Source organism: Passer montanus, unplaced genomic scaffold (assembly GCF_014805655.1).
Source record: "Passer montanus isolate IOZ18808 unplaced genomic scaffold, ASM1480565v1 scaffold39, whole genome shotgun sequence".
NCBI lineage: Eukaryota > Metazoa > Chordata > Aves > Passeriformes > Passeridae > Passer > Passer montanus.
Genome location: NW_024368707.1, coordinates 5,272,398 through 5,285,203, shown reverse-complemented (window position 1 = coordinate 5,285,203; position 12,806 = coordinate 5,272,398). Strand labels below are relative to the sequence as shown.

Below are 12,806 nucleotides of genomic sequence, written 5' to 3'. Positions count from 1 at the left end.
CGGTTCCACTCTCCCTTTACTCCCTGCTCAGTCTCCACCTGTCATTTCCCTTTTTTGTGTCTTCTAATTTGAACCTTGTCTCTCAGGTCTGAGGGAGTCATTTGGATTGAAATAAAAGCCCCACACGACTTGTAACATCAGGCTTTTTCATTTCATGTAGCAATAGGCCTGAGACAAAGGAAAAATAAACATTGGAAGCAGTACTTACCTTCTCCCTAAATAAATAAATAAATTTTTTTTGATGGTGAGGAGAAATTATTTTTGTTTTGCAAGTCCTTTGGAATCTGTTTGCATGAAACATCTGCTTCATCATATGTAAGAAGAGAAGGCCAAGAGTAATAAAACATTTCATTAATGTTTAATAACATAGTGATTAGCAACCCAGCAAATGTCTTATGCCTGTGGGAGATTGGAACTTATTTGATTAGTAGATTAATTGCAACCTGTTCTGGTTATGATTGCAGGTGTAAGGTTCTATGGATGTTGCAGACTCCCTGAGGACTCATGTTAAAGGCATTTGTATACTTACTTTCTTCTTAGTTAAAGAGTTAAAAATCATAACATGAGGAAAAATCTGACTGCTATTTCTATGAAAGAAAAAGGATTATTACTGTAAGAGTGTTTTAACAGAGATCCTCTGTGCTTCCACTGAAAAAGAATGGCTACTATTATCTCTGAAAGCATAGGGCTGCCTTTTACAGAATACTTTTCCTTTCAGTTCTTCTTCTGCTGCACTTTATTTCAATCTTATAAGGGACTTGAGCAATCTCTCAGAGTTTCAGACTTAATTCTGGTTTCCTAACTTTTATCTTACAAACACTGCAATTCCTCCTGCATCTGGACCTGCTACTGGCAGAGCGCAGCAGATGCTATAGAAGTGTAGAACTGAGCTGTTTATGGGGTCACAGTATTTGAAACAACCACTCAAAAATGATTCATTGAATTTCAGGTTGTGGTCTATAAGCAACGTGATGCTGGAAATCAGTTTGTCTTCCAAGTTTGGTCTCACGCTTCCTAAGCTGGAAGGAATTTAGAGGTGGTATTAAGTCCCTGAGAGGCTCTTAAACTCCACTTCCATTCAAAGAGGCAACAGTGAGCTAATGAATTTGTCTTCCACTGTTCAATTAGCTGCTGAGATACAGGAAGAAAATGAAGGAAAAGTCAGATTTTTTTCCTTCTGTTCTTCCAGGAGAGATCAAGGCTTGTTTTATCTCTTAAGAACACAAATAAGCCATTTCTGTTTCCAGTTATAGGAAACTATGTGTAAGAGCTGTATGAAGATCAAGTTGTCTGCTTAAGGACTATGTTCTGTGTTGGAAAGAGCAGCCTGGTGATAACATAATATGGCACTTGCCATTGCTGACTGTCTAGGGGAAGAGTTAAGAACTGGAGAGCACATGGTCTCTTCTTGAGAAGAGATGTGCTGCCTGAGTTTGTTGGGGGCAGTAATAGAATAGAAGGAATTAATAGGGTGAAAACAAGGTGTGTGTTAGTAGCTCAGATTTTCATCCAGTACGCCTGTCAGCTCACTCATTACTGTGTGGTTGTGGTTCAGATCTGTCTAGTTCTGAAGGGGCTAATGAAATCTAGTCCACCTTTGTGGTAGCTGTTTGACTTTTTGTTTCACTCATTATTCTAGATCTTTAGTTGAAAGCATATTTTTGACTCCTGCAGCCCTTGCCCACTCTTTAATTTCAGTCAAGCTGTTAATAATCATGGGTTTGCAGGTTGGGAGTGTGCTGGTGGCCCCACCTATGCTTGCCTGAAGCCTGTGCCTTCAGCTTGCCCTGGCCTGGCTCCAGCCCAGCACACTCTGCCCACTGGCTTCTTCAGGCAGGTCCTGCCCGCTGCTGCCGCATTCAGAGCTGACACTTTTTGCCCTGCTGTGTACCCATGCCAAGGCTGAAGGTCGCTGTGCTCAGTAATAAATTTTGGACAGAATACAGCTGACGCAAGCGTTTTGTGCCTGTGACTCGTTCCGGGTGTTTGCAGGCCAGCGTATCAGGAGCACTTTGTGGTGCAGCCCTGCTGTGCGCCTCTGTCGTTTGCTGCTTCGGGATCTTAATTATCAGATTTTTACGGGATGAAAAACAGAGACAAGAGTGGCAGCATTGTGGATCTTGATAGCAAAATGTAGCTGGGTTTGGAGCCTTTGGTTCCATCTGGTAATGTAGTAAAACAGGGCATGATGCAATCACAATGTGCCGAGTTTCACAGAAGTGCATACACAAGCATTTTGTGTCTTGGGCCCCCTGTGTGGGGCAGCTTCCCCTGCTCATGCCCCTTGTGTGGCATGGTGCACATGCACTCATTATTCTCAGGTTGTATAGGTACTTAGCCTCTGGGTTTTCCCTTTGGGATTCCTTGAATGGCAAGCAGGAAGAGATATAAGGGGTGGAGGGTGAGGGTATTTAAAGCAGCAATTTTATATTTGAGCTGTAAACTGCTGATGGCTATCACCAATTTTTGTTTGGTTTTTTTTCCCCTAGCATTGTTTCTTTGTTTTTTGTTTTCGTTAGGGAATCTGAGAATGTCAGCAACATATAAATTAGTATTTGTTCTGTGTTTCTGGAACTTTATGGGTCGTAAATTTGAAGTGTTTCTACAATTGCTAACCCTCAAAACTGCTTCTGTGCATGTGTTTACACATTGGTAGAGGTTGCAGCAGGGCAGGGTATGTGGACTTTCTGACCTGCTGGGCTCCAAGTATTTACCAGTCATTGCTGCAACAGCAGGAACTAGGTGGTGGGTGTTGTGTCATTACAGCTCTTGGTATGTCATAGATGCAGATATTTAATAAATAGTATTTGTTTGTTGGCATTGTCCCCTATTTTTGGATTAAAGGTCATGATTGCGTGAGTTTGAGACTAACAGGTGTGCTAAAAATGGAGACCACCCCAAATTAGATCTGCTGGTGCAGTAAATATGCTATGACTGACAGGAGGGGGAGACTGAGGCTTTGCCCTAATCCACACCTCAAATGTAAATGAGGAAAACTTTGATCCTTGTTGACATTTATCTCTGTGTTAAATTGCTTGCCTAAAAAAATGGATTTAACATGGGTGGGTAGCTATTGATGACCAGCATGGACAAACTTCCAGCCCAGGCTTCTGTAGTTACAGTTTCGCACTACTTTTGCCTCCAAGCACTGATGTGTTTGTGATCTACCGGGGCAAGATGGATGTAGGAATTGGCCTTTATTCTGTAAAATGCCTGAATTACCATATATCTGGTAAAGTCAGTTCTGTGACAGTAGTTTCTGTAATACTTGTGCTGACAGCAGGACAGTGTTAAAAGCACTTTTGTGATGGAGTTAGAAATCGATCTTTGGAGGAATGGGTCAAGCAACTTCAGGAGATTTTAGAGAAGATGCAGTAGCTTGTGTTTTGTGGACTGACTACTAAGCTTAGGACAAACCACATTTACTAGGATTGGAGCTTTAGTAACAATATTAGTGAAAATGTGCTAAATATGCTGGGGTTTGTGATCCCAGGTTACCCTTGGTAACCAGCAAGGTGCTGTTTCAATGACATGCTCTGTGGTCTTGAGTCTCTTTGTTTCGGTAAGTTTTGCAAAGCTTAGTTTAGGAGAGATGGCTTCGTTGTTGTGCAAGCAGCTGTTTCTGCAAGGCATCAGGAGTAGTTGGCTAGGATCACACTGAAAATCCTCTCAGCATGTGTCTGCTTCCCTGTGCTTGGAGTCCAGCCTTTTTCTTGTGGTGGGAGGGGGTCAGAATAAAAAGGTTTTTTGCTGCTGGATGAAAAGTGCTTTGAATCCCTCAATGTTTTGGCCTGAGCTTGTTGTCAGGGCAGGCTCAGCAGTGCAGCAGGTGAAGGTGAGTGGATGTGATGAGTCATTCTGGCTGTAGAAGTGGGAAGGAGCAAGGGGGGAAAGAAGCAAGCCCTGCTGGCTCATCACTGTCTTCATGCCTCCTGCTGGAAGCCGGTTTCTTCCCCATTTTACCCATGGCTTTCTCTTCGTGCTCTTCATTGTGGGAAAACGTTTATGAAGGATGAGAAATGTGGTAAAATGGAGAATATTATATATATATATAAGGTGGAAGTGGAGAAAAGGAGGAAACAATAATCATGGCATACACAAGAGTAGGAATAGTGTGTATACTGAGAAATTTGGATCTATCTGTGCTACTTCCATCTATCTGTAATGCCACAGTTGATGCAGTTATGCTCCATTTTCTGTTTTTTCAATCTGATAGAAGAACCCAAGGTATTCAGCTTCATCATTTGAAGGTATTACACCAAGAATAATAACAATTACTTCAAGAAGTGCAAAAATAAGCATTAACCTTAGTTACTGTTCCTACTTGATTTAAGCAGGAAGTCTGATGCTGAAAGTACTTGTTGAATTAGACTGGTAGCTTATCCTGCCTTTCCATCTAAAAGATATCTTCTCTAAAAGTTCAAGACATACCTAATTTCATCTGTTTGAAATGACCAGGTCATGTGCTTGGTGTGACAGAAAGCAAAAATATAAATTCCTAATTTCTCCCATTTCATCTGCACTGATCATAGTTCTCAAAGAACCTTGCTGAGACTTTAAAAAGGCGATTCAGAAGAAAAAAAAATCAAAACTCAGCATGCCCTTCTGCTAAGGAAACTGAGGCATTCTCTTCTGAACTGAATCCAGGTTATATTTCTCCACTTCACTGGGGGTATATTGACAATGTCATGCTGACACGAGCTGTACAAAACCTTTCACTGTCATTTGCTCTAGTGCACTTCAGGAACTTGCAAGTCCATAAAGCCTCATCTCTGATGAGCCAGTCATTTTATCCTCTACTCTAAGAAGGGGAGGGAGAAAGGGATGGGGGAGGGTGTGAGGCAGGGACAAGGCAAAAAATCAGACTAAGAGTGATGAATGCAAACTGGTTTAGCTCTAGAAATCCCTGGATGGGGAGGAAAGGGAGTGTATGTGGCTGGGAGTGATGGTTATCCTATTTTGTAATAGCAGATTACAGTAGTAATACAGGCAGAAATGACCTTGCTTTGGTGGTATCGTACCACATGCAGCATTAGCTCAGCTCCGAGGGATTGGGAATGTAACTTTGGAGGGAAGGCATGAATCTTCATGCAGGAACTTTATTTGCTGTGCTTTGAAGTTATAAATCTGATGTCTTGGCAATCTTTAACCAAATCTTTAACCTTGATGAGCAACCAGTTTTCTTCAATATAATGAAAAGATAAGACGCGGTCTGGTCTAGGAAAGTTGTCTTCATAAGTGATGAACAGGGTTTTGTCACATGGCTTTTGTTACAGTAGTTAGTGAAGGGCTTAAATGCACTGATCATAGAGCAGTCTACATCAGCAGCCTTTGCCTTCTGGATAAAGAAATCTATTTTAGATAAAGAAATTGAACTGTAGAAAATTTGCTGAGTAATCCGTCCATCGTCCCATTGGTTTGCGGCTCCTCAAAGGAACGTGTGCCGCAGCAGCACGTGTTGGTGGCAACAGATGTCTGCTGGCTTCTCTCCTGTGGGAAAGCTGCTGCTGAAGGGTATTGCTTTCTGCAGTGCTTACCAGCCTGGTACCCTTGTTCAGTTAGAAAACTCAAGCCTTTCCTTCATGAAAGGGTGGGAGAACAGGAAAGTAGAACTTCCTCCTTTTAGAGTCTTTGACTTTGCATGCATGTTTCTTGGAAGACAAAAATGATGAGTTAAGGATAAGCATGAGCCTTAGGTTTAAATCTACCCTGTATTTTGAATGTGCATTGTCAGCCTTTCTCATCAGCATGTTTTGAAATTATTTTAGTTAGCTTTATCTTTAGACATGCATTTTGTCTCTTGCATTTGGTGCATGACGTCTGGTACTGTTCATTTCACTAAAGTTTCCCTGGTTATAATCTGATATTTCCCCTTCCTCTCCATGCAATTCTGCACTGGTATTTAATAGCCCACATCTTAATGTGAAAAGGTTGTTACTTAAGATGTATACAGGGAAGTATATGGTAAAGTGAGACTACTTGAAGCACACATCTGAGAAAAAAGTAATTCTTGAACATGAACTTCAGTAGCTGTTCCCCTGCCAAATCCAATTTGAGCTTTGCAATTGTTCAAGTATTTCCAGTTTTAACTCCACCAGGGAGTGGCGATTAGAAATCAGTTTGGTTTTAAGATAGCTGAGGTGACTCTTTGGCTAAGATTGCAGTTTAGATATGTTTCCTTCTGCCTAGTCACAGGATGCAAGATATAGGTTACTGTGTAACTGGTTTATGACTTATCCCTGATATTAGCACCTCTTGAAACACTCTTTGTGCAGCTGCAGCAGATGGTCAGGATGAGAGCTGAAGGAGATGGATCAAAGTGGAAGGCATCACAGGAGGCAGAAACTGCTTGTGCTAGGATGAGATACCAGAGTATAAATATAACTCCAGCCTAGCATTAGAATAACTTTTGCTGATTTCTTTTTTCCAGTGTATCCAATCAGCACATACACCCTATCTAAAGAACACGAAGCAATGACCTGACTTGGAGTATGTATGGGTATTTTAAGAAGCTAGTAGAGATACTACCAAAATAATATTTGCACATTAATGCTTAGCATATTTATGTTTATTCCAGTAAAACCATGAGATAAAAAGTATTATTCCCATTTCACAGTCAGTAGGAGAAAGAGAAAAAGAAATAACTTGCCATTAGTGGGCTATGAAATGCTGGTGGAATTTGGTTGAAGTGCAAGAACCTGCAGTGTTAGGTTTAGTCCTATTGTAAAATGCCGTAAAAGGCAGCAAGATAAATTAATTTTCTGTCATAATAGGTGACTCTGTAATCAGTGGGATCTAGACCCATCCTTGCATTCACTCATTAATTGAAATTTGCTCCGTGTTGTAAAGTCCAGGGAGATACCCCATGGCCAGCAGTGGTTTGGACAAGACAAGAAAATGGGATTCTGTTTATCTGTAGTTTGAATTTTGTGCTATGCAGCACAGGAATCCCAGCCATTAGTCCAAAAAAGTGCTATGCAGCACAGGAATCCCAGCCATTAGTCCAAAATTTTTTTTTTTTTTTTAATTGGATTTAATAAAGAATGAGTAAGTGGAGAATATATGTGAGCTCCTGCTCCTACCAGGAGAATGCTTTACTCTTTGTGATGTGAGGCATATTGATGAATTATGTGGTGAAGCCTGTATTCCTTTTTCACAAATTCACACCATAAGATTTCAGGAGCTACATGAAAGCCTCACAGTCTCTCCTTGCTTTCTCTTTGTCTTTGCAACCTTGCAATATAGACTAGGCCTCTCTTGGTATGTTCCAAATGGTCTTAGGCTTTAATCTGCTCAGAGGCCAGGCAGGCTCCGGGAGGGACTTGCTTTCTCCTTAACCACTGGCTGGGTAATTGCCAGCTGATAACTGTGTGAGATGTCACTCGTGTTTGTAAAGAGCTGGCTAATACTGAAGTATTTTTTCAGTCAGCGGGTGGCAGGGTTGATAGGATTAATGATACTGCATCTTATGTAGCACCTCTTCTTTTTAAGGCTACATGGCTTAGAGGAATTAAAAGAAGAGTTTGTATCCATGTTCACATTAGAAGCTCTGGGTGGTTCTTGTGGAGTTACTTAATAATTAATTGTAGTGACAGACACCGTATGTGACCCTCTGATAACACAGAATCTGAAATCATTGTTTTGACAGCAGCACTGCACAAAGTGGGTGTTAGCTTTGTGCATTTAAGTGTAAAAATGTGTGGTGGCTAAAGAGTTCTCTTCCCAAATATTCCTGAACTTGGCCAGAATTAATGATGCTAGTAAAGAACAGTGAAGTAGTCTAGTGTATTAGTTCTTGCTCTTTTAGGATATGTGATTAGCAATCCCACGATCAAAGTGAAAAATGGAACGCCTTCTATTTTTGTAGCTGCAGATTGCGTATTAATTGAGAAGGGAAAAACAGCGATGTGTAAATGTGACTAGAGGAAAGAAGTATTGTAGCAACAGCTGTGGGATGAAGTGTGACAAACATAGCTGTGCTAATTTTACTTGCTTGTTTTTACTCCTACCTGCATTTCAAAACTTCATTTGTTTTTACCTGCTAAGCTGCAAGATCCTTCATTTGTTCAGGCATTATTTATGCAACGGATATTGCAGTAAATTTCCCAGTTTATCATGCATGTTATGAACTGATTTTATCTTAACAGCTTTTTCAAGTTGATATAAAATGGGAAAATGATGCTATTGTTCTGTCTAAACTGGTTTAACCTTGGTTGAACAAAAGTGGAAATTGAGTTACCTAATCAATTTCAGGTGCTTTATGTTGGTATTGCAAAAAGCATGGTAGAGGAAAGGATCTTTTGTTACAAACCTCTCTTGCACTGTAGAGAAGAGTGAGCATGTAAGTGGAAATGCTGTTTGCTTTGACAGTGTTTGCATTATTTTTACAGTATTCAAATGGGGTAGGCTTCCTATCCTTCTGGTTGATATATTGTATTATTAAAAGATTGGGAAAAAAAAAAGAAAAGTTAATGTCTTCTTGCCTTTTGCCACTGACACTTTGATAATACAAATAGGTAATTCTTGAATTGTGTGATGGATTTATGGATGTTTATTTTAGAGAGAAAACATAGTCAAAGGTGGCAATATTCTCGATAATAAAGCAATTACAATAAATACTAATAAACATGTGAAAGCTGTTGCCTTTCCAACTTAGTTGTTCTTTGGTTTGTCAACTTCTGTATCTGTATGTTAAAGTGTTCGTGATGGTACCTTACCTTTTCCACAAAAAGTTTTTCTAATTGTTTGCTTTTCTCTTGTTTCAGAACAGAGAGCTCCAGATTATGAGAAAGTTGGATCATTGTAACATTGTCCGATTGCGTTATTTCTTCTACTCTAGTGGAGAGAAGGTAAGAATGAAAAACAAAGCAATGTGTCCTCATGACTGTCTGAGTGTGTGGAGACAGAAATGTGAAGACATCAGACATTTGCTACTGAGCAAATGCTATAATGGTGCCCAACAGGTCATACTGGAGCAGATGTTTTCAGTATAGAAGTGTGTGGTCCATAAGGAGTAGTGTTAAACTAAAAATACAGAAATGCTGCAGTAGATTTGCATATGCACTGCCTCTTTCTTAATTTAGTGGGTCACAGCTGGGCTTTATGTGTTCCAGCACTACCTTTCTATATGTGCAGATATATATGTTTTCTAGGATTCAGTGTTAAGCATTTTAGATTTAAGGCATTTATGTGACTTTTCCCAGAACCAGTCTTTGGATGCTTCTGTCTCCCTTCCTCGTGCATCTGTTCCAGATGCAGGCTGAGTTTCAGAGCCCAGAGGAAAAAATAATACATGATCATGTGATTGTATCATTTGTCAGAATGTTTGTGCTCCAGAAGAAAGAGCAAATAGCTGGATTTAATAACTCTCAAGAAGTAGATACTGACATTTGTTTTTGTTCAATCCAAGTTTAAAAGTTTCTTGGTTTTTTAAAGAAGGGGTTATAAGGTTTATTTTTAATGTGAAGTTATAATTTATTCCTTATCTAAGTATAAATCAGCATTTTACCAATCATAGGGAGAATTCAGGATGAAATGGACTTCAAGATGGCATCTGATCCAACCTTATCCTTAAATCAGGATCATGCATGGAGTAAAAACAGTGTCATTGTGGTGTATGTGGGAGTTAATGTAAGCTGTGAGCTCAGAAAGTGAGCTAGATGACCTTCTGGATTTTCTCTGATCTTTCTATATAATGTTACAAATATTTAGATAATTTTTAGATAATTTCTATAAATGCTGCCTTTTTTTATTATTTTTAAGGTAGATTGCATCCTTACCTGTCTTCAGCTGCTGATGTACTTGTCCACAGTGCTATAAAGGGATGTGTATGAGAGCAGACAGCTACTGGCAGGCTGTTAACTGCAGGTTCATGAAGTGGGTCAGCAGACTGGGAGAGGCAGCCCACCCCTTTCATGGTCTTTGGAGCTAGAAAAGGAGCTGACATCTCCATGATAAGTTGCTTTTGTCTTGTGCTGTGCACAGGGGAATAATTGGAGGAGATCTGCTGTTACCTGAGAGGTGTTTTGCCTGGGACCTGCCCTGTACCTTGCCTGTGCCTGTAGAGAGCCTGCAAGACTACAGCATTCAAGGAGAAATATAATTTACAGTTTTAATTTTTTTTATCAACCTCCCCTTTCCTTCCTTGCTCTTGGATGGTGCTAACAAGCATTTTCAGCTGTGTGTGTTTTGTTGGTAGTGCAGTATCATTTTTTTAAGCTATATTCTGTTCATAAACAGAAATTCCTCAGCCTTTCCTTCCTTGCTCTTGGATGGTGCTAACAAGCATTTTCAGCTGTGTATGTTTTGTTGGTAGTGCAGTGTCATTTTTTTTAAGCTGTATTTTGTTCATAAACAGAAATTCCTCAAGCAGCATGAGTACAATAAGGATAATGCTGTGAAGGAGGGCTTGGGTTTGGGATTTTTTGTTGGTGGTTTGGTTGGGATTTTTAAAACGGCTTTTAACTTAATTGGAGTGAAGTAGAATTTCCTGGACAGATGAGACAATTGCCTTATCTAAGGGCTTTCAAAAACCTCCTGTAAACAGTGGAATGTTAAAACTGCTCAGAACACTGTCCCAGGAGCTTTTGTGTAACAGTAACTTGAGAAAAACTCTTTTGGAAATCTTTAAATGAAGTTGAGCTTGAGACTGGATATTCCATTCTGCTGTTTCAACACCTCGCAGCTGATTTTTGGCAGCACTAATGTAGCTTTTAAAAATGTCTCTATCCATGGCCAATGAATCTTTATGCTTCAGTGAGAAGTTTTTTTTTCACGTTACTTTTTGCTCCTCGGTCTTCACGCCTCTGCTCTGTTGGCTTTGAGATTTCCACTGCTACCCTGTTGCAAAACTGGACAAATGGGAAGCAGTCCCTGGGGCCAGCACACACCCAGCAGAACATCAGCAGGGTAATGCTGCAGTTCAGGTTGCAAGGTCTCTTGCAGTTCAATACAAGATGACACACAATTGGCTTGCAAGTATTTCCATGTAGGTGGCAGCATATGAAGATAGCTGTGGTGGCTTGCGTGACTCCTGCCCATCCTTGCAGCTGTCAGGAAACACCTGCAGAAGAAGCTGTAGCAAACAGAAGCTGAGTGTTAGCACAGCAGCTTGCCACAGCTTTTCCTCCATGGAGTGTGGGGTAGAACAGGTTGCTGTTCTTGCCTTGTAGCAGACTAGTACTGTGCTAGGAGGAAAGGGGCTGGAGGTTGTCTGCTGTTTGGGAAAAGCTCCAGATAGAAGCAAGTTGGTGTTCTCAAGTTGATGTGGGAAGGAAGGAGAATGTTTCTTTTGTCAGTTTTGGGAAGCAATAGCATCTTTTCCTTCATATTTCCTTCATAATCAAACTGTCTGTGGAGTGGAGAAGGAGAAAAGTGTAATGTCCCATCTGGTAACCAGGAGCAATAGCATCTTTTCCTTCATATTTCCTTCATAATCAAACTGTCTGTTTGTGGAGTGGAGAAGGAGCAAAGTGTAATGTCCCATCTGGTAACCAGAAGGGATGTTTAGGAAGCAGTTGCATACATAGATGGTGTGTCCCCACAGGTTATATAAACTGATTATTAAAGGCAAGTCCAATGGGAAGAATAATATAGAAATGCAAGAATTGTGTAGCAGAAAATGTGGTGGTGTAGTGCTGAGTTGGGCTTGCAGTTGTTGACAGTCATTGTGAAGAATTTGATGATCTTCTGCCATTAATTGGTGTTTGTGATAATTAAGTCTAGCAGCAATGGGAAAGTCTCAGAGGTGACTCTTATAGTGCTGATCTCATTAATTAAATTTTGATATTTATATATCAACCATTCTTTTGCATAAAGATTTTCATGTCACTGTGTTTATTCCATCTGTTCATGTTGCTTGGATTTCTCCTTTCTTCCCTAGTGCTTGACACCAGCATCCCTGAGCCCAGAGACTTCTCTTTCTGGATGGGATTTTTTTTTGTTGTTGTTGTTTGGTTGGTTTTTTTGTTTGTTTTATGGTGGGGTTTTTTTGGCTTTTTTTTGGTCATTCTTCCCTAGTGCTTGACACCAGCATCCCTGAGCCCAGAGACTTCTCTTTCTGGATGGGTTTGGGTTTTTTGGTTTGTTTTATGGGGAGGTTTTTTTTTCTTTTTTGGTTGTTGTTGGTTTTGTTTTATTTTGTTGGGTTGGTGGGGTTTTTGTTTGGTTGGGGTTTTTTTGGGTTGTTTTGTTTTGGTTTTGGGGGGGTTTGTTTTGGGGGTTTTTTGTGTGTTTTTTGTTTTGTGTTTTTTTTGGTTTTTTTTTTGGTTGGTTGGTTTTTTTTTGGTGGGGGGAGTTTTCCAGTGTCCTAGAATCTTAAATCTGTCTTGATTTAGAGATACCTCAAAGGATTTTTCCATATCTGGTCAGAGTGGCACTCTTTGAAAGCCATGTGCATAGCAATCACTTTAGTTCATTTCAATTGCTAGGTATTTTTAGACACTGAAGAACCTTAAAACTGGCTTCATTCTAGGAAAACAGGAGGTTTCATTTTTGATTGGAAAACTGGAAAAGTATCAAATAGAAAAACAAGTGTAAAAACCACTTGGTAGTGCAAGACCATTCCTTAGATGTGTCCAAGTTGTAGTGCTAGTTTGCAGAGATTTGGAGCTCTCCATTAGCTATTTCTGCAGGCTGTGTGGAGCTGGTTGAAGGGTTTGAGCTCACAATCCTTTTTTTTTGAGATGAACTCTCCTTTTTAGGTCTCCTGCTTGCTTAAATTTCTTTCATTCTTTTGACAAAAGCCATCAAGCCTTAACGGCATGAAAATTGTGTATCAAACATGGCTTTGATTGATTCCTTCTCCT

The 12,806-nt window shown here is 40.1% G+C and overlaps 1 protein-coding gene across 1 annotated transcript in view; it reads left to right on the top strand.

Annotated features, from left to right (window-relative positions):
- GSK3B (glycogen synthase kinase 3 beta) overlaps positions 1–12,806 on the top strand; it is a 152,359-nt gene that overhangs the window by 72,968 nt on the left and 66,585 nt on the right. Inside the window, exon 3 of the mRNA XM_039718047.1 lies at positions 8,766–8,849. Coding sequence (XP_039573981.1) covers positions 8,766–8,849 — 84 coding nt within the window. The remainder of the gene's footprint in view (positions 1–8,765; positions 8,850–12,806) is intronic.